The sequence below is a fragment of the Tachypleus tridentatus genome, chromosome 2 (genome assembly GCF_004210375.1).
Source record: "Tachypleus tridentatus isolate NWPU-2018 chromosome 2, ASM421037v1, whole genome shotgun sequence".
In the NCBI taxonomy this organism is placed as follows: domain Eukaryota; kingdom Metazoa; phylum Arthropoda; class Merostomata; order Xiphosura; family Limulidae; genus Tachypleus; species Tachypleus tridentatus.
Window position 1 is genome coordinate 72906438 of NC_134826.1, and position 22290 is coordinate 72928727.

At 33.7% G+C, this 22290-nt stretch overlaps 1 protein-coding gene across 1 annotated transcript; it reads right to left on the reverse strand.

Moving 5' to 3' along the window:
• Positions 1-3328: 3328 nt before the first annotated feature.
• LOC143244218 (uncharacterized) lies at positions 3329-22290 on the reverse strand. Its single transcript, XM_076488481.1, has 8 exons — positions 21764-22290; positions 11224-11351; positions 9692-9906; positions 8755-8943; positions 7865-8008; positions 5915-6008; positions 3632-5358; positions 3329-3449 (listed from the first exon to the last, which is right to left on the reverse strand). The coding sequence occupies exons 1-8, from the start codon at positions 21946-21948 to the stop codon at positions 3387-3389; spliced, it is 2745 nt and encodes a 914-aa protein (XP_076344596.1). The 5' UTR covers positions 21949-22290; the 3' UTR covers positions 3329-3386.

The window sequence follows — 22290 nt, forward strand, 5'->3', positions numbered from 1 at the left end:
AGAAAGAAGAACCAAGTTGTTCTTCAAGCTTCCTCACGAAGAGAATATGTTTTGGCTACTATTACTAATAATAAACAGAAATACTAAGCCAACATCCTTGTATAAAATCACTCAATTTCTTTCACCCTTGGGTTGTTGATATATGATAGTGTTAAGCCTTTAAATAACATTTATTAAAAAGGTGTAAATGCTCCATCTCCCAGAGAACCACTTTTCTTCCACAGAAATTCATTCTTTCATGAACACTTTATTTTTATTTAGTAAGAGGTAGCACATAATAAAAGGGATAATAAAAACTTCCTTTGACTAGCAAAGCAGATCATTATTGTAAAACGAAGTTTCTCAGATAAAACAAAAGGCAGATAATCAAATTTCTGTACTTTCTTCCTTATGTTGTGGTTCTTTATGTTCTGGGTCTGTCTTTTCATGTATTGTTGAAACTTCCTGTGTTGGTGCCAAAGAATCTCCTGCATGTAGTAATGAAGGATGTTTAATAACTTCAGCCTTATCTGGACAAATCTCTTTCGTATGCTCTTCAAGGGATCCCTTCTCTTTATCAGAAGATGACAATGTACCAAGCTGCATTTTCTCCATTAATTTTATGGATTCTTGTCGCTGTTTTTTCTCTACACTGGTCTCCTTGGCTACAGCTTCCATTTTTTTGACTCTCCTCTCTCTGGAAGTATGAGCAAAGGAATTTGATTTCACTTGTGGAGTTGTCTTCAGTCTCTGGCTACTTGCTGAGCTAGGAGCAATTTTGAGCCTTTCCCCCACATGTTTTGTTGAAGTTTGTTGTCTAATAGAACTATCTGTAGAAATGTCTTTGTCAGACTCCTTTATCTGCTTGCTTCTTCTAGAAACTTTTGGAGGAAGAACTGATGTTGGTCTAGTTTTTTTAAAACCCACATCTCTCTGCTCTTTGCAAGTGGTAGTTTCATTTACTGGTTTATCTTTGACAGATTCAGGTTTTGTAGTTACAAAGTTAGAAGGTTTTAAAACACACTTTGTCTGAGATCGTCCAGGAGTTGGTCGAGCTTTAGATGAATTATGAGAACTACATTTAGCATCCTCAGAGTTTTTGACTACTACTTCCGACTTAAACTTGGTTGAGGATGGTAGAGTACTTGTTTTCTGCTTCAACATTCTTGGAACAGCAGAAAGTTCTTTTGGTGCTGTCACTGGAGTGGGGAATTGTGTTGGTGTTGCTCTTTGTGTGGCCAGCTGCTTTCTTACTGTGGTACTCTCAGAACTGAATGATTTAGTACCAAGTTTTGAAGTAGATGAAAATGTCTTCTTGATAGAAGACACTGTTGTTGTATTAGGTACAGCAGGTTTCTTAAAAACTGGAGTACAAGTTGGCTTTGGAGTAACATTTGTTGGTGATGGTGTCTTTTCTTTAGTGAGTGGTGGTCTTAAATTGGAGACTGCTTTTTTGAATAATTTTGGCTTATCTTGTTGAATATCTTTCATTTTCTCTGGTTTTAGTGCAGAAACAACCTTTGACTTCTCATTGGATGATTTAATCTTAATTTGCTTGGCTGCTTTAGTAGGCTTTGTCCCCGTTTTGTGGGTGGCCTTTGAAGAAATAATGGGCTTATTCAAAGTGATTTGTTCTGACTTTTTAGTTTTTGGTGATGCAATTAACTTAGATTTCTCCTCACCTTTAACATACTTCCATCCACCATCCTTTTCAGAGTCTGAATCAATATCCTCTATAATCCCTTCAGCTTCTGGTACTGTATCTGGAATGGTTCCAACCTCAATTACTGTAGTACCAACTTCAGATTTATCTACTGAGGATTCTTTGGGTAATTCCATTACTTCATTTGTAGCTGAAGCCATGTGCAGTTCACCAAATGGTAACAAAGGTTTCTCTAAAGCACCTAGCTGACAACTATCTAGTGTTTGGATACTTTCAACTTCTGATGTTACTTTATGTTGTGCTGACAGTGCAGAAAGTTTCTCTCTTTTAACGTTTGGGACTTCAGATTCTAATTGCATGGTACTAATTTCACTTTCATAGGGAGTTAACCTACTGGAATATTTACACGGTGTAACTTCTGTAATTTGTTGCTTCAATTGTTCAAGCTCAGGGTAGACTGAAGAAATGCGTTTACATTCCTCCAAATCAGTATGAATGGCTATCATTTTGTCTGGTGAACTTGAGGCAGCATGTTGGAAATTTAAGTCTGAAACATTTGGATCTGGTGTAAGTGTTAATTGTTCTGGTTCTGTTTGTTGGATTAGGATGTGTTTGGGCAGAACATCCAATGTAAACGATTCCAGTTCAGGAAATAACCTAGCTGGTGACTCACCTAAAGCATGTTTGGAGTTTAATGATGAACGTCTTCTCTCAGACTGCATTAAATACAAAGGTTGTAAAAGTGGATCTGTTTTAAGCTCCAATATTGATACTGTTTGCTTAATTTCAGATTCCGTTTCACACGACAGAGAAGCTACAAGTCCAGTCTCCGAGGGTGGGACCGGTTCTTGTTCTGCCGACTCATCCCGCATTGGCTGTCCAGTCTCGAGGGGTGGGACCGGTTCTTGTTCTGCCGACTCATCCCGCATTGGCTGTCCAGTCTCGAGGGGTGGGACCGGTTCTTGTTCTGCCGACTCATCCCGCATTGGCTGTCCAGTCTCGAGGGGTGGGACCGGTTCTTGTTCTGCCGACTCATCCCGCATTGGCTGTCCAGTCTCGAGGGGTGGGACCGGTTCTTGTTCCGCCGACTCATCCGCATTGGCTGTCCAGTCTCGAGGGGTGGGACCGGTTCTTGTTCTGCCGACTCATCCGCATTGGCTGTCCAGTCTCGAGGGTGGGACCGGTTCTTGTTCTGCCGACTCATCCCGAATTGGCTGTCCAGTCTCGAGGGTGGGACCGGTTCCTGTTCCGTTCGCCACGACAGAGAAGCTACAAGTCCAGTCTCGAGGGGTGGGACCGGTTCTTGTTCCGTTTCGCACGACAGAGAAGCTACAAGTCCAGTCTCGAGGGGTGGGACCGGTTCTTGTTCCGTTTCGCACGACAGAGAAGCTACAAGTCCAGTCTCGAGGGGTGGGACCGGTTCCTGTTCCGATTCGCACGACAGAGAAGCTACAAGTCCAGTCTCGAGGGGTGGGACCGGTTCTTGTTCTGCCAACTCATCCCGCATTGGCTGCCCAGTCTCGGAGGGTGGGGCCGGTTCTTGTTCTGCCAACTCATCCCGCATTGGCTGCCCAGTCTCGGAGGCTGGGACGGTTCTTGTTCTGCCGACTCATCCCGCAGAAGCTACAAGTCCAGTCTCGAGGGTGGGACGGTTCTTGTTCTGCCAACTCATCCCGCATTGGCTGCCCAGTCTCGGAGGGTGGGACCGGTTCTTGTTCCGATTCAGTTTCACACGACAGAAAAGCTACAAGTCCAGTCTCGGAGGATGGGGCCGGTTCTTGTTCTGCCGACTCATCCCGCATTGGCTGTCCAGTCTCGGAGGGTGGGACGGTTCTTGTTCTGCCAGTTTCATCCCGCACAGAAAAGCTGTCAAGTCCAGTCTCGAGGCTGGGACGGTTCTTGTTCTGCCAAATCATCCCGCATTGGCTGTCCAGTCTCGGAGGGTGGGACGGTTCTTGTTCTGCCAGACTCATCCCGCATTGGCTACAAGTCCAGTCTCGGAGGGTGGGGCCGGTTCTTGTTCTGCCGACTCATCCCGCATTGGCTGTCCAGTCTCGGAGGCTGGGGCCGGTTCTTGTTCTGCCGACTCATCCCGCATTGGCTGTCCAGTCTCGGAGGCTGGGGCCAGTTCTTGTTCTGCCGACTCATCCCGCATTGGCTGTCCAGTCTCGGAGGGTGGGGCCGGTTCTTGTTCTGCCAACTCATCCCGCATTGGCTGCCCAGTCTCGAGGGTGGGACCAGTTCTTGTTCCGATTCAGTTTCACACGACAGAAAAGCTACAAGTCCAGTCTCTGAGGGTGGGGCTGTTGCTTGTTTTAAGTTACTCTGTTGATAATATTCAGTTTCAAGTGATGTAGAAGTAATAGGTTCAGTTGATTCACCATGTAACATTGTTGGTTGTTTAGTTTTAGATGGAGTACGCTCTGTATTTAAGTCATCACATTGATAGCGAGTTGGGACAGCTATAGGTTGAGCTGATTCATCATGTACATTGAATATTAGCTGTTCCATTTTAGATGATGGATCAGGAGTTTGTTGAGTCAAACTGTCTTTTTGAGCAAATACTTGCTGTTTAGTTTCTGGTTTTAGAGTAGGTAATACTTGTGTTATTAGACCCTGTGTTACAAGCAGATGTTCCGTTTCAGTCTGTGAAGTTGGTGCAAGTCCTATACTTTCTAAACCAGGTCTTGAGGTGTACACTGATTTTTCTTTGAAACTTTTAAAAGCCAATGACAGCTCTTGTATTTCTGAAGTAATGAGTGCATTACATGTTTCAGTTTGTTCAACCTGCACTTTCTGCTGCTCCAATCCAAATTTGTCAAGTTCACATATGGCTGAGTCTTCAGTATTAATATATTCTTGAAGTAAAACACTTTTCACAGTTTCAGTTTCTTGAAGATTTTGCAGTTGGGTGATTATGTCTTTTTCCTTATTTTTAACAATTTGAATAGCTGATTCAATAGCTGAATTTACCAACTCAGTTGATATCTTCTCTATTTTTGCATGTCCCACTGGTAGTTTAGCATAAAATGTTTTAGCCTTTGGTTCATGTTCTAGAATATTCTGTTCTTGGATCAAAGAAGAGGTATTAAGGTGATGAACTCCCATATTCGTTTCATTTAAGTTTTGTGAATAGGTTTCAAACTGCTTAGTATTCATTATTTCATCAATAGGTGGCGTAGGCAGTTCACTGAGCTCAGTTCTTTCAAGTATAACATCCATAGTGAAGGGTCGATAAATCTCTCCATGCCTGTTAGTCCCAATTGGGTTAGTTAGAGGGATACCAGACTGTTGACTTTCATTCTGAGATTTCAGTTTTTTCATGTCATCTGGGCCACATCTTGATAATGTGGGATCACTGCCAAAGACTTGTGAGCCATACACGATTTTTGGTTCTCCCTGCAGTTGTGGAAATATAACTGGAACAGGTACAGGACTGTTGACTAGGTCTGCTGGATCTCTGAGAAATACTACAATAGCAGTAATATTGTCATTAGAGCCTCTGTCTTTAGCCTCGTGCACTAAAGAAGAGGATGCATTTTCTGCATCATTGGGATTTTCTTTGATATAAAAGAAAACAGATGTAATTACATCTGAAGGGGTCATCCGATCCCACAGTCCATCACAACCGAGGATCAGAAAGTCCTCTGTTCCATCTAAGTTAACTGCAATAACATCAGGTACACTACTGACATAGGGCTTGTGCTCTGGATCCCCTAGACACAGTTGTTAAAAGTGAATCCAGTCAGTAACAAAAGATATTGAAGTAAACCAAGTTATTTCATGTTAAAAAAAAAAAAAAAATTCAAAGATAGAAATCGAAACAGTAATTCAAAGAATACTTTAGATGAATTTAGAGATTTTGACCATTCAAATAAAATTAATGCATAACATTTGCTACTTCACCCTTTAGGTTTTTTCTATCATGCATCATTGTCAGGTAATTTTGCTTCACAGCTAGAATTGCAGTTAACTTATACAAATTCAGTTCTCTTGAAGAACAAAACATTAGTGGAATTTAATATAGTTTTGGGCTCATTTCTTAACAATTAAACAATTTAACTGCAAGTGTTACCAATATTTTAAATAACATGCTATGTTAGACACTGATTGGTGAAGCTATGTCTATTGATTTTACTGTGCTTGTTTTATATTTCTGGTGGGAAGGTTCAAGCTAGAACAGAAAGAGAGAAAGACTTCCTGACAAGTGGTGTGTCGTGCATGTACACAAACATTAAAAGTGCAATAGACAAAGAAGTAAATGACAATTACCCAGTGCTCTAGATACAGCTAAGGTTCCATTTACCCTCCAAGTACCTATAAACAGTATGCATCCTCCTGCATTTTCTATCCTTTGTCTTTCATCCTGAAGAAAAACCAAATTTGTTTTAGTCAATGCTATAGCACTCTTAAACATTAATAGAAAATCCATATGGTTTTAGTACTTGACTATGAATAGAGATATTTCACAAAAATGTTTTATCCTGTTTAATTATTTTTGGAAATAAGCAAATGTACCAAAATCAATTTATTTTTAATAAATAAAATCATTTCAAAAGTGAAAGCTTTCTTTTAAGACCAGGAAAAAACAAACTTAAATTTAACAGTTGAAACTTGTCATTTCAATTAAAGAATTCAAAGTTCAGTGTTGTTACTCAAATGTATCCAGCTTAATACAAAAGTCATATTAACAACTGTTAAAAATAGAGATGCCAAACTATTTCAAATGACTGAGCATAATGATTGTAGACAGAGCCCATACAGATATCGTACAACCACTGGATAGAGTTTTGAGTCATCCATGTCTGTGGATCCATCTGTGGCTAAACTGTAAACACTGTTAGTAAGTATGCTTGAAGTAATTTTGTTATCTTCACAAATGACATTTGTTCAATACCTGTAGTTTTGGTTCTAGCACATCTATATTTTTTCCTATATCAGAGTCTGGGAACATTTTTCTGAATAAATGTCCTGCATGATTGGCTACAGCTACGGCTAAATTATGAGCAATGACAAATTGTGTGAACATCACTTCTGCATTTATGGTTTCATATTCTGAATTTTTACTTATAAATGTCGTTATCTGCATTGTTTTTGTCTTCGCCTCAGCCTTTTGTTGGTGACATGCTGATTTTGTACGTCTGAAACAATCGTTTATTCCGCCATGCGAGAATTTAAAATATATATATAAAATTGATGTGACAAAGTGTACAAAACCCATGACTGTCACCAACTTTTGATGCAATGACCAGATATTTTGCACATTTCTCTTTCCTAAAGTTTTTGATTCACAGTTGCAGTCCTTTTAGATTTTCCAGAAACAAGACAATCTGGTGAACAAGGCCTCTTTCACCTTGTCATACTTTACATTACCCAAAGTCTTAGTTGGGAACCACTGACTTAGAACATCTACAATGTTTTCCCTGTTACAAAAGTAGTGTAAAAATATAACTAAAATACAAATTTGGGCAAAATTGCTCACTTTGGATCAAAAAGTCCTGCAATCAATAAAGTTGTAGTAGATACAAAAGCATGTTGATGGATGAAGAACTTGGGTATATGCATAGAAACTAATTATTGAGTAAAAAAAATGTAAATAAACTAATAGAAATCACAAACCACATTTTTTGGACAAAGCACTTTTCTTCTACTTGATGAGCTAGCCCTGTCTTCCAGCTAAGTAAATAGCTATACAAAATACAAACCCCAGCAAATGCTTTTAAACCAATACCCAGCTTCAGATTTGATTTAAATCAGCTGGTATTTTGAACTATCAAAATATCTCTCAAACATTGTTATTGAAATAATAAATTATATTAATAACAATACTACCAACATTTAATTCTATATAACTAAACAAAAGTTAATTTAATATAGCAAATTTATGGAAAACTATTTGAAATTTAAAAGATATTCACATCAATACACAGAAATATAAAAAACCTAAAACTCAGTCTGTGGGAAAAACAGTTTTTCTTAACTTGATATTAGCTTAGATTAAAAGGAAAGCTCTGAAACTATTCCAAAATATTAACATTGGAACAAGTTTGTACTAACAGAAGTTAAGTTTAAGTTTTAGATCAGTGTTCCAACAAATATAAATTTACAAGAGAGGGAGCTACCACAAATAACACTTACAATATTATATCTAAACTTAAAAGCTTTATTTATTTTGAATGTTGATTTCAAAATATTGGAAACATTACGTCAAAAATTATTCACCTCTCGGTCTGGCTTGTGTGGCGACGTAACACTTAAGGGTACACCCTGGCGAACAACCATAGCCTGGGAGTCTCCAAGCCAGGCAAGATAAAGGGTCTTTTCTCTTATAATGCAACATACTACTGTACACCCACTTTTAATACCCTAGAACCAGAAAATTGAAATCACAATCATGAAAACCATGCAAGAAAAATTTATATAAATCAAATATTTTAAAAGTTTGAAAATCACCTTAAACCTCAATACACAACATCATAGTTACAGGAGTTTTCAACCAAGGGACAGGAAATGTCATGTGTTTAATATATAGCAACTTGCATTTTAAGTACATTAATTAGTAACAGTGTCAAACATTCAGTTATACATTTTGAACAATATGGTATACTATTAAAGAAAGCTTCTGTTCTAGAATTATATTTCTATTATTGAAACATTTACTACACTATCACATTACAAATATGGTGCACATTTTGGTGAGAATTTTGTTGACTTTATTATCTACATAGCAGTTTTAACCAATCCACTCTAGGGAAGTTTTGTAGATTAATTATTAATTTGAAGGATAATGCTGATGGAACCGGCATGTACAAATGTATCTTAGCATTAAAACATTGTTTTTTAACTACATACTCTAAGTGGTGAACATTAACCAAAGTTGTATCTATTAATATCACAAACACTAGACAAGATAATCCAAACAGCTACCAGTGCAAGTGTGAGAAGCTGTGATGATACAGTCAAATTTATTTTAAAAAGAACAAACAGTTAACCTTTCAAAAACTGTCAAACAATATATATAGCAGATCACAGTACACAATCCAAACAAGTATTTGGTGGCATTTTTACAATGCAACAGTATGCAGTATAGCATCTCGCAACAGCACACTAACCTCTCTGAAAGATCTCTCAAGAAGGCGTCTGTCAGTTGTCTTAAATGCTTCCTTTATAGCAGTTGGCATGTCTGAAAGGAAAGCAGGGTGTCGGACTATTTCCCAGTGAAGGTGAGCAGCACTAAAGCTGGCAGCTTCTGTTCCTGCATGGCCGTCAAATATAGCATAATAGCTGTGACGAGGAAGGTTCTGAGAGAGAAACTTGTATTAAATACTAAACCTAGTTTTCAGCAGAAGAAAAACAAAAGATTTGCTCTCAAAATGCAATATTACATACAAGCATAATGAAAACCTTTTAAAAACCTACAGCTCATATTCAAATATAAAACTATTTAATTGTAACTTTTCATTAGAAAGTTACAATCTTTAAACATTAAATACTTAAAGTTAGTTTTTGCATTAGTTTTCTTTGGTATACAAAGTGCTACTGTTCAACTTAGTTCTTACAAGAAACAATGAAACTAATGTAAATTTTACACCTTCCACACAGGTTTAATATTGTAAAATTAAATCGCAAGTCACAGTTCATTAATAAACTTCTGATCTCTACAAAGTTCAAATATGACTAAATATCCCTGCCATTCTCATGCCAGTTTAGAAAAGGAATGAAGAAAATATTTTAGAAGTGACAAATATTGGAAATTGATGATAATTCTTTGTCAAAGTTTACCAATACATTTCACACAGAACAAATGGTTCAATAATAAATTGTAGCTTATAAAACTGCTAACTAATAAATCAAGAATTACCTCTCCCTTACTAGGAAACTTACAAATTTATGGAATGCTAGTTAAGAGTTAAGCTAAAGAAAAAATGAACATCAAGGTTGTTTAATATAAACTAAAGAAAATATTTCAACTGACCCCGCTGCAAATAGTCTCATGAGGTATAGTGTATTATAAGCATTATTAGCCACACTGTTTACAAACTTTCGTACCTGGAGATCACAGGCCACATTTAGATCGTGAAGTACCATGTGCCGATCCTCCATTTTTCTGCGAGCGTTTTTGATGGCGCAGACAGAAACCTCGTGAATTGGAGGACGAGGCCAAATTGTAGTACTAGCCACCTGTTCATAATGGTCTTTCCAGTATTGAATCAATTCAGTCAGGAAGTTGAAAACTTGAGACTTAAGTTGACCAGCATCAATTACTTGAAAAAAAACAAACAAAAAAACATTTATCATTGCTGAAAATGGAAAAAGATTGTCCTGAAATAGGAAAAGGTAAAACATGTTTGAGAAGATTTTGCAATGTTAAATAGAGTTTATAAATAATGTTATTAAATACAATATTTATGCATAACCAGAGCTCTTATGAAAACATTGATGTTAATTTTCACCTGAAAATATTCAAGCCACTAAAGTGAGACAATCCAAACAATTGCATTAAGTGTCAGTGAAGGCTTAGCTGTTCAGTTAGAGACACCAAATTGAATTTGACTGTTACACATCTCATTCATTTCAAATTTCAATTGTATTTAGTTAGCAATTTATGCATTTCTTACTGAATACAATACTTCACAGAAAACTAAAAAGGTGGAAATTAATTAATAAAATTACTTAAATGACTTTCTTGCACCGAATGTGTTTTTATCAGTCTCATAAACAAGTTAATTTATTCTCAAATAAAGTCTCTCATTTTTGGCTACTAACTATAGTTTTGTGCATGTATTTAATCTGACTTCAACTTCGAAATGGTTGGGAGTTTTAAATCAATTAGTTAGTTATATTTGACATTTTAAATCAACCATTAAAAAAAAGTTTGATTAAATGCTCACTTTGTGCAAAATTAAAACATAACCAATACTTAAATACAAGTAAATATAAGTTAAATAAATACACTGCCTGGTTCTACTACAGACTGGAAATTTCTAGAATAACATTTTACAGTACATGTTCAAAACATTCTTCATGGTTCTTTCTAAAAAACCAAATAAATTTATACCGTATATTTTTAAGTTTAAAACTACAGACTTAAGAAATAGCAGTCACTAAATACAGTAAACTCACAACTAGTTCATGCATTCTTACGTACAGCTTTAACTGGATTGTCTAACCACTGTACAAAAGCATTCATCATGCAGTGTCATGCATTACACAGTCTAACTGAAAATAAGTTGAAAGTTGCCATAAACATTAAGAACAGCAGCATGTAAATAACTTCAACCATCAAATAATTACAAAAAGGAAAAAATACATCCAAGTAATATTTGAACTGTTCCTATTTATAGAATGTACGTACTTGTAGTTAGTGTAGTATTACATTAATTAGTATAGTATTTATTTGTTTCAAATAAATTATGCATACTCAAAGCAATACAGTTTTGTTTTCTCTAAACATTAAACATACAATGCACTGTTTGCAGGTGTTTGTTCTCTAAATACATTATTCATGTTACGATTGTGTTGTTCCAACAATATTGTTTAGTGTTGTTTTACAACATTTCATGCCTACAATGTGTACTCACAGTTCTTGCCACATTCCAATGAAGCTGTGCAATCATCATCCGTTTGAAGATCACTAAAGTCAGCTTTACAATGCACTTCTTCCACCAATGCTTTTGACAAGACAACAGCTAAAGAGTGGGGACACTTTCTAATTGATAAAAAAAAAGAACTGTATATAATTTCAATAGTTTATACACTAAAATATGCATTTTCTAATTCAGTCAATTTACAAAAATGTTTTGTTATTGCCAAAAGTTCAAAACTTAAGTTTAAATATATTTAGATTAGTAAAGTTCATTCACTAACTATTTCACAAAGTTTGTATATTTTAGTCTTAGGTCTATATGAGAAATGAACCCAATTTATTCCCAATAGAAGAACAGCTGTGCAGCAGTTAGGCCTGTAACAAAGATTGCTGCATTTTGGGCAAAGTGGTAAAAGGATTATCTACAACAGTCATTCTTAATTTTGAAGCTATGTACTAGAGTCGAAGCAGCTTGTAGACTAACACACACCACCAACAAAATTCTTTTACATTAGTAGTAGAACTTGGGATTCTTAAAACAGACCATGGTCCCAGAAAGATGGGAACACAATCCACAAATAGAGTCAAGTGCTTTTGGAGTGTCATTCAAAACTTCTTTATTTGTTAGGAAGTATTTAAATCTTACAATTTACAGTACAAAGGAAACTAAACTGGGAAGAATAAAACTAAAAAGATACATTTTGATATAATTCATGTATTACACAAACAACCCCTCATCTCTTTGAGGTACTTATAATTTTGCTATATTTAGCTCTGGTTAAATATGATGTTCACCATCCAGGCAAATAAGACCTGGAAGGCCATTCATGGCTAAAATCTTGGACAAGTTCCTTGAAAGATTGTTACTTTTGAGTTACTCATTAAAATAGTGAGATTTGACAGTCACTCTTATACCAGCTGAAGATAGTAGCACAATACAAAATCTACAAGAACAAATTAAATGTTTTACATTCAGTAACAAAATTAGGTTCAAGTTTTTCAATATTACAGATTTCATGATCAAGTGTTTGAGGTTGTGATTAAACAAATCTCAACATAAGTCAACTCCAGAAGTTCCTAGTATGGTTGGAACCTTTAGACTCAGAAGTAATAGTACATTTTTTCAATTTTGTTCAAAATTGAGATAATTTTAGGAAAGAATGTACTGTTGACATTAAGGTTCCAGTTGAGTATATCATTGTTAACTTTCCAAGAAAATTCTTTAATCCTTACAGAATATACATGAATTTAGCCATTTAAAGATATAAGGTATTAAAAAAGGGGGGAGGGATTCAAAGGATTTTGTAGTTTTGTTGAAAGTTTACTTTAAAATGTATGAGTATTTCAGCCATATAAAAAATAAAATCTTAATCTACTTAAAGTTTACAGTTGAAGCTTTTGATATGGAGAGGTCAAAAATTTGGAGCTTCCAGTACTACACCTACAGACTTGCATGAAAACTGGCACAGATGAATCAGGAATTTTAAAATTAACTTTATATCTTTGCTTTCTGAAATTATTAGGGGGGCAGTAATGGACAGACTTAAAAATTTAAGTGTGTATGGTCATTTAGCATAAAGTATATAACAGTTTTAGGTGTTATTTCCCATGAATTTTATTGACAATTTGCTAGTAGCATGCAACAAAGTTAGTCTTCAACAAAATCAGACTAAATAATAATCTGATATTTCACTAATCCAACATCATAGATTATTACTGTACTGTAGATTTTATTTTTAACACTTCTACGAAAAGACGTTTCTAGTCCTGATTTCTCCAAGCCCGTTCCCCTGGCTGTGGTTTCGCTAGATAGTAGATAGGGACAGTGGGAATCTTGTTAATCCATTCATTAATGGATTTAAATGGCAATTTCATTTAAATACAAAATTATTAGCCTAATATTAATAACCCTTCAAGTTGCTCTAGGGCCTATTAGGCCCCACTTTTCGTAGGAGTGTTAAATTAATATTCCACTAAAAGGGATGACAATTTCTTAAGCTTCATAAATTAGGTCAAATCTAAAAGAATATTCTCATGTGGCACAGCCTTTACAATGCTTATGGAGCAAATCATTGTCAAGATTGAAACCTCTTTTCTACATTTTTGTAGACAAATTTAAGTGGAATAGAGCCAAACTGGGCGATTACTCATCACTACGAAAGACTTGGAACAAACAACTATATTAAAGAAAACAAAACAGGGTGATGGTGAAATCAGTAACTAACAGAAACTAGTTAGAAATGAGTGTAAGTGGGCAGTTATAACTTATGGACTATTTGTATTCTATTGTGGTTTCTTTACTCTAGAAAATTGTGATTCTCAACATCTTAAAGTAGTCACTTCAGGAAAAGCTAGCTGCAAGACCATTCCCATAGAACAAATAGAATGAGTAAGACCACAAAAACATCCTTTATACAGATAAAGATGTAGACATCTGTATAGTAATATCTTTTTTTTGTAATTGCACAGGTTAGTCATATGGAGACAATACACAGATCTACACAAATGAGGGAAACTTATGCCACTTGTTGATGTTAAGTAAACTTGGCAAGATCTCTTGACAAAGGTTTGTATGACTCAAACTGTGCATGAAATTCGCAGGATTACTGGCAATACCAATTTTATTTTTCTTGTATTGTTTTGTGTTACTAACATTACTAGATACCTTATAGGCAGAAGTGAGATTTATTAACAAGCAACTTGATGAACAAAGAAATTTGACCTTCCCAGGTGACCTAGGAAGGTTGAAACATTCTCTCCTTATCAAGTATTAATACCCATATCAGCCATTCTGAAATTCATTTTTTAAGCAGAGAAATGTACATTGAAGGAACCTATGAGGTTGAACTCAGTTATTAAACCAACTATAGAATATGAACCTATCAGGGACCTAATTTATGCATAGGTTTATTGAGAACTATGTTTAAAGCTGTAATAATTTATGAAAGTACTACCCTCTATATGTCCAATGTCATATTTATTAACACTCCAACTGAGACAGTGGGATATGTATTAAATTCAAACTCAATGAAGAACAAGTTTAAGATTTGACAAATGTCAACATCAAAACTCCATACTCAGTTATTCACAGAACTTTCTTGTAACCATCCATTTCCCAAATAAGAGCATTATAGCTAAAACATACAAGGTAAACACTTAGGTATAACAAACTTTGATTTTTGTTTTCATGCTTAAGAATCTAAAACAATAAACTGACTAACATTTAGTACGTTAATGATGTCTTGTTCACAAGATTTATACAACCACACATTAATACATATTTAAAAAGTTACATTTGACCTTACAAAATTTAGAAAACTGACTGCAAAAACAATGACACTTCAGAAAGAAGTAACCCTAATATTAATATATTTTTTCTTAAATCAGAACAGTGATGACATGAAACAGAGGTTACTCATGTAGCCAGTGTAAGATGCATGTGTTCTTTTATAGTAGTAGAATCTTAGATCCTAAAATATTTTATCAATCACCAGAATCACAAGTGGAATATTCAAATGCGACTCATTACATGGTCAAATGTTAACGTTATGGGTTTTCAAGAGATACAAAAATTTTCTTCACATTTTAGCTTAGTTGCTAGCATCTTTGAAAGAATCATGCTAGTAACTGTTGTATTGTGAATCTTATCAAAAAATGGAATATTCCAAATAGTTATGACTGATGATGACGACAATCAAACTCAGATACAAGACAACCACCACTTTTTAAAAATCATCTTTAGGATGTGCAAAAAAATATCTTAAGGAAGATAAAATTATAATGAAGATAAAAATAAAATACAAGAATGTACAGATTACAACATCTAAGAATTTGCAAGTTTTGGTCCTTTTATCAACAATGCATGTATAGTAGTAGATATACTTGGAAATTTCAGGAAATGACTCATTGCTTCAAATTATGTTAAGTTTATTCTCTTGAAAGTTTCCTTTCAGGCAGCTGCAAAATGTCTACTTTGACAGTTGTTTATAGAAAATGTCCTTTACAGCTAACACTAGCAAACAAGCTAGGAATGCCTGGCAATGTATCCATCTTAAAATCATGGTTGTGTTTGTTGCAGTACTGCCATTTCTAACCTTACAAGAATCCAAGAAAAACTGCAATACTGGAAAGTTTTTTTTTGTTGTTTTAAGTAGTTTAAAATTTTTAACTGGGATATTTTAAATATGATTTAAACGACAAATACATATGACCAAACTGTTTAATTTACTCAACACTTTCTACAACTTTTACAGAAAAAAGTTGTATTGTAGTTGCAAACAAACTTTGAGAAAGCATTACTCAACAATTCTTCCATTAGTATCTGTTTACAGAAATTAAAAAATGTGGCCAAGTTCAAAATATATTTAGAATTTAGAAAACATTCTAAAATATATTATAGCTTTAGAAACAAGAAATTATTGTAGCTTTTACCAGTTAGGGTTAAGCTTATGACATAATTTTCACATTGCAATGACACTAGTTTATTAGTAAACACAAAACTGCACAATATACTATTTGCTGTATGTCCAAGAAGGAATCTTGACATTGTAAGACCTCTAGTTTACCAATGAACTGCTGGGAGGCAATCTACAATATCTTGGAATTGTAAACAGTTGGGTTGTTTAAGAATACTTAGAAATTGCAATACAGTGGAACTAATGTTTAAAAGAACCCAAGGTATAAGATGTGGGTACTTGTACAATTTTATCTTAATTCTGACTACACACACTATGCACATAATTTGTGTAATCTTTACACATACTAAAATTTAAAATGCTTAATTAAATCCCCTTCAGTGAATAATTTAAAAATCAAAAATATTTCATCACTGTGTGGGAAGAGTAGAGTACTTATCGAAAGGAATGACTGAAACATAAAACAAGATCCTACTGTTTGGCAAGAAAAAAAAAAAAAAATTGGGTAACTAACATTTGAAACAGAAACTCAAGTTAATTAAATGTTGACCCATGAATCAGGTGATTGCAGTTGTGCAAAGATATTTGTAGCATTTAACACAAACCAAGCATGAGCAGCAACTGCAATATTCTGCACAGAAATAAATGTGGTTGTATCATATGGCACAGAAATATGAAAGGAAAAGAAATACAATATGTTGTCACCACCAGCTAACAAGATGTATTTTACAAAAAAGAAAGTTTGTTCTTAAGTACAAAGTTACCAAATGGGCTATTTGGGCTCTGCCCATCTAAACTATCAAAATCAATTTTTCAGCATTATAAGTCAACTAATTTACCACTGAGCCATAAGGTAGCTTAAGGAAATATTAACTCACTTCTATTACATGTCTTTTTAATCTCCTCTATTTTAAACAATGCATCATTAGATGGTAATTTTTATAAACTGCTATTGCATACACACAAATTTCTTCTAGTGACACTCATGTGTTATGACCTACTAAATGCATTACTTAACAGCATACAATGAGTAAAATGTACACAACATATATAAATAAAGTAATAAATACAAAGCATCTACAGTGCTGAAACAGTCATGTTCACAAATCAAACAATGAACTTGTGTGCACTTTTTCAATTTTAACTAGTAAAGAACATATGCATACTGTAATAGGAAAAAGGCTAAATATAAATGTTAGAAAAATTTAAAACTTAAAGTTGAATGAAGGAGACTGCAAAAAAGTAGTTAGAGAGAAAAGATAGAGAAACTTTGCTGCAATTAGTAGTCAGTAATTCGTATGATAATGTTAGGAATTCTCTCCGATAGTCAAAGAAAACTTAAGTTTCATTTGATCATTGTAAGAATTTTAAGCCACTTGTAGTTTTGCAAACAAGAATGAGATGATCAACTTAAAGTACAATGTCTATCTTGTGAACACTACCATTAAATATTTAAGATAGCTACACTCATTTCTTTGGAAAGTTTAAAAAAGATTTTCTAGTTTTATTTATTGAAATTTTTTCATAATTAGGATGTCTGATGTACATGCATGTCTATATTAATAACAAATCACCTGTAATCCACCCCCATTCCAAACTCTTAAAACTTAACTACATCCATAATATTCTGCACATTCTAACAATTATTTCAAAAATGTTCCAATAATTACTACCATACTTTATAATATTTCTGGTCTATTTATAAATATGGAAAATAAACATTGCTGGTATTAGTTTTGAGCCGAAAAGACATTGGCACTATCCAATTGTGAAATTTGGAATTTGGCCTGAACACTCAGAATCTGCTTAGATTTAAAGAGAAGATATCTACAAACTGTTTCAAATCCTTAGTTTTGTCAAATATACAAATTTATGATTATTGGTGTTTTGTAAATTGAAGTGTTTTACAATTAATATTTTATCCATTTCAACAAGTGAGTATTTGTATACTATTAAAGACAAGTTTTGCAAAATATATTGATTTACCATTTGACATTATGAAACAAATGATTTAGTAGCAAAGAAAGGTTAGTTTAGTTAAAAATTCTGTAAAAAGATAGTTTTCTTTCTCAGAACTTTAAGTTAAATGAAAGTTTAAATATTCATCTTTCATAAAATCCACTTTTTTTAAAATGTTTATTTGAATAAATAGCTTGCTCAACTGCAAAATGTTTTCTAATAAAGTTTCCAAGTTATATTTATCTTTCTCATTTAACATCATTTGTCCATTTTGATAAAGCTAGAATCCTAAATCCCAGGTTTTACAAAAACATACAACAGAAATAAATGTTAGGAAAACATCGGTCTTATCGAAACATATTTTAGATTTCACTTCGTTATTGTGGAAAGTTACTAAAAACAAGAGAACTTACAAGAGTATTACAAAGTAATTGTACATTTTAAAACTTTATAAAATGCTAAACATTTTCACTTTTGAAATAGTTTTTAAACCAAAAAGATTTACCTACAGACAATTATATACAAACTTATTTTCATCAACGTACAAGAGACTCTTTCTAGACTAAGTATTCGATTTAACATTTGATGTTTTGTTATAGGAAAGTATATAAACCTTCAGAAGCTGATAGACATGTCTAAACTAAATATATATCTACTAAAAAACAATGAACACATTGGTGTTAGATCTACATAGTCTAAGTTACAGATGTAATATGACACTGTTCATTTAAGACATTTACCACAAACTCTTCGATTCCACCAATACAGACAGTAACTGTTATACATCTGCCATTTTTCTCAGTTATGAAAAATGCTTGGAATTTGTTTTTTTCAATGACTTAAATTATAATAATGCATTTCTTAGCTCACACACTCAAGCTTAGAACACCCATTTTGAATAATGTATTTGAATATCACAAAGAATACTGAGAAAACCTTTAAGAGTTGATTATACTATTGTTAATTTTTAAGTATGATAAAATATGCATTAACATTATCAATTCACTTTGTAATGTTAAAAAACTTCAGATTCCAGTAACTCTGTTTTGTTTAAAGAAAAAACAAGTTGAGAGATGTCAATCTCTGCTAATACAGCAAACCCTCCATCTCAGGTACCATTATAATAACTCTTCTCTCAACTATTTTCAGCAATTCAACATATTTCATAAGATAAGGAGCCCAAAGGTGAACACAGTGTTCCAAGCGTGGCCTAACCAGTGACATGTACAATGAAATTATAATATTGTTAAACCTGTATTCAATATTTCTGTAGATACAACCTAAAGTCCTACTTATCCTAACACTAGCAACAGGACACTAGTTGAATGACTACAGAGATTGATAAACTATCACACCAAGATCCCTTTAGTTTATAACTTTGGTAAGGTTATTCCCATCCAGATTATACTTAATGCCTGTGGGTTATCAATTTATCTTGTATTTATTATAATTAAAATCCATCTGATATTTATTTACCCAACTCAACAAATAATTTAAATCATTTTGTAATTCTGTAGCATCCTCTTCACAACTAACAACACCCAGAACCTTAATATGTGTAAATTAATTCATTGATCATTCCTCCATCTATGTCATTAATGTAAATTAAAAAAGAGTAAATGTCCCAAGACTGAGGTACCCCACTTGATATCAATTCAATACAAGTGAACTCCATTTGTAACTTTTACTTCTAGCTTGACAACTTCTGCACCTACCTATAAGACGTTTTTCTGCAAGTCTTACGTGGCACCTTGTCAAATTCTTTCTGAAATCCAGAAACACCCAAATCTATACCCTTACCCACACAAATAAAAATATTTTCAGAGAATGACAAAACTTATAAAGGCAAGATTTACCTTAAATAAAACCATGTTGACAATCCAATCAAATTTTAAATTACTGTACAAAGCATCTTTTATGAGGAGTTTACAAACCGTTTTCCAGAACTGATGTTAAACTAATAGGTTTATAGTTATGGGCATTTTTTTTTTTCTTTTGTTAAATCACCTCCCTTGAAAAGAAGAGTTGCATTAGTTAAGTTCCAGTATTCTGGTACTGACCCACTACTTAAGGACTGACAAAATAAGAAAATAGTGACTCTTATATCCAATCCTCCACTTACTTAAAAATTCTTGAAGAAAAACTATCTGGTCCAGAAGCCTTATTGAGCCCCTGACTTAGAAAAGCTGACTACAAAAAGGAAACCTATAGTCCCTTCCGAGAGAGAGAAATATACAGATAACAAGCAGTCAAACTAAGTAAGGATATTTTTGTTAGCTAATTCAGGGTATTAAAATTTATTAAATAGCTTTTAAAATGCTTATAACCCAAATAAACATTTAGTTTAATAGGTGGATACAAGAAATGAAAACAGCTTTCAAAAACATTACAGTTGTCTTCTAAAAGGCAAGACAGACTAACAGATAAGAGAAACTAAACTTAAGATTTCTTCACTGAAAACAAAAAAGAACCAATGTTGAAAAAGTTTTCTACTTTACTTACACTAACTTGGGGAGGGGGGGGAAGTTTCCTAACAGGTTTTAAAGAAAACTTTATTTGGGGAGAAGAAAATAAAACTAGAGTACTATTATAAAATAAAAACCATTCACTGGTGTTTTTTTTGCCAGGAATGTCATGGAATTTTCAAAGACAACCTATTCTTTTTAAGCTTTGTTGACTTCACGAGATGTTTAACTTCTCTCCTGTAAAATAGCATCCTTATTTATTAGTCATTTTAAGAATACAAATTGGAGTAGCTACAATAATTGATCTACCCATATAATTATTTTTTACCTACAGGTAGGATTCCTGCTCTGTTCCACATTTTAGGAAATAAATTTATCAAACTCACACTAAAGATATCTTGTACTGAATATTACAATATTTTTTTTTAAAAGCTTTCAAAAACTAGTCACAGGTCTAAGTTGGTAAAAATAATTATATAGGTCCCGAGATAGATCAGTAGGTCTTTGTTATTCCAAACAAACAATCAGAAACATCTAGCTCATGGTACACTTCTCGTATGCAAAAACAATGACATTAAATCAGAAAATTCCCATTTTCTTTTAACAATATGTTTAAATTTATGTTTAGCAACACACAGCACTTATAGTAGTATCCAAAATAATGAAAACAAAAGTTTATTTATTATTTATGCATTAAGTTTTTGAAATTATAATTACAACAAATTTTGGTTTGGCATATAGCACATTTCAAAACAACCTAATAAACAAGCAAATTAAGTACTAATGTCTCTTAAAGTTAACAATTAAAACCAAATGTAATTAAACCAGCCTGAAAATAAGTTTCATATATTTGGATAGAAGGTAGAAACAACAATAATTAAAAAAAAGTCACTAATAATAAGGGCAACCTTATTTGAAGTGTCAGTTTTTTGTTTTTTTAGCAATACCATTTCTTAGGGCAAATATCATATTAGACAAAACATTCAGACAGAAGCCATCACTGCAAACATCCAATTTTTAGTTAGACAAAAGTCCAACGAGACTGTCCTCGCTAGCCTTAAGAAAAGTAATACTGATAGTGTTAAAGCTCCAAAATCCTGAAAGTTAGATGAAAAATTTTACAAGACAATAAAAATCCAAAAAGACAAACCTAAAGAATACTAATAGTTTGTTAGATGATGGAATCTTTCTTGTAAATTTCTGTTGGGGAGTTACGAAGTACCCAAGTTTGATTACAAAGTTTATATTTTATGAAGGATAGTCCAAAAGATCAAAAACATTTTTTTCCCCCAGTCACACTAGTATTTTTTTTAAACACTGTAATATCGACAAGATGTATTAAGCCTAATAGTGGTGGTATCCAAACTGATGACGTTGTGCCCACACAGACTGAAACTTACCTTTTAAGGCAGTACTCACATCAAGTACTATTTCAATTGCTGTCTTTTTGTAGTTCATACGTTTTTTTCTCTTTTTGACAAACAGACCCACTTCACTTGGAGAAGTAAGTAACCGGTGAAGTTTTTTTGTTGTTTTGTTTTTCACTCTCTCTTTCGAGAATTTCAGTTGTGGCCTACTACATTACTTAAATTGAAACACATTAGACGTCAAATTTTAACGCATATATACATTATTACTTCAAGCTCAAACATTGCATTTGTTGGCGAGTCCTGAAACTATTACATTCGTAACTTACTTTTGCTCTAGGTAGTGCATCACCCAATCAAACACCTCTCCTTCTAGATCCTCTGAAGCAAGGCGGTAACTTCCAAAATATCCAACTCGATGATGAACACCTTCATCAGATCCCGGAGAAGTTGCATGTTTAAAAACTCTTAAAAATTGTTTAATCCAATTCTCTCCCTCCGGTGGTTCCTCCATCCTTCAACTTTATTCGTGCGTATGCGCGCTTATACAGTTAACATTTCAGCGCCGTGCTGACATCTAATAGTAACCTATTAAAAGTACCTATAATATAAAGAACGTCTGAATTTTCTAATAAAGATTAGAAAACAAACACCTTATAAACTCCAGATAATTACACTAGGACTTATGAGAGAGCAAATTATAACCTTATTTAGTTCACCCTTTCTTTATTGGTTAGTTTAACTATAAATGCCTAGATGTATCAATTCATAATATACCGGCTCAACACCATATTAGCGCACATTAACATTATGTATGTTCGTATTATGTAACTCACACCTCCCCTAGTGGTGAGAT

Bases quoted from the DNA above. Each gene is read 5' to 3' on its own strand.
- LOC143244218 (XM_076488481.1), bottom strand. From the start codon at position 21,948: ATGGAGGAACCACCGGAGGGAGAGAATTGGATTAAACAATTTTTAAGA. The intron at 8,944-9,691 runs GTACGAAAGTTT...TTTCTCTCTCAG, and splicing joins ATGTGGCCTGTGATCTCCAG to AACCTTCCTCGTCACAGCTA. The intron at 6,009-7,864 runs GTGAATAATTTT...GTTTTTCTTCAG, and splicing joins CACACAAGCCAGACCGAGAG to GATGAAAGACAAAGGATAGA.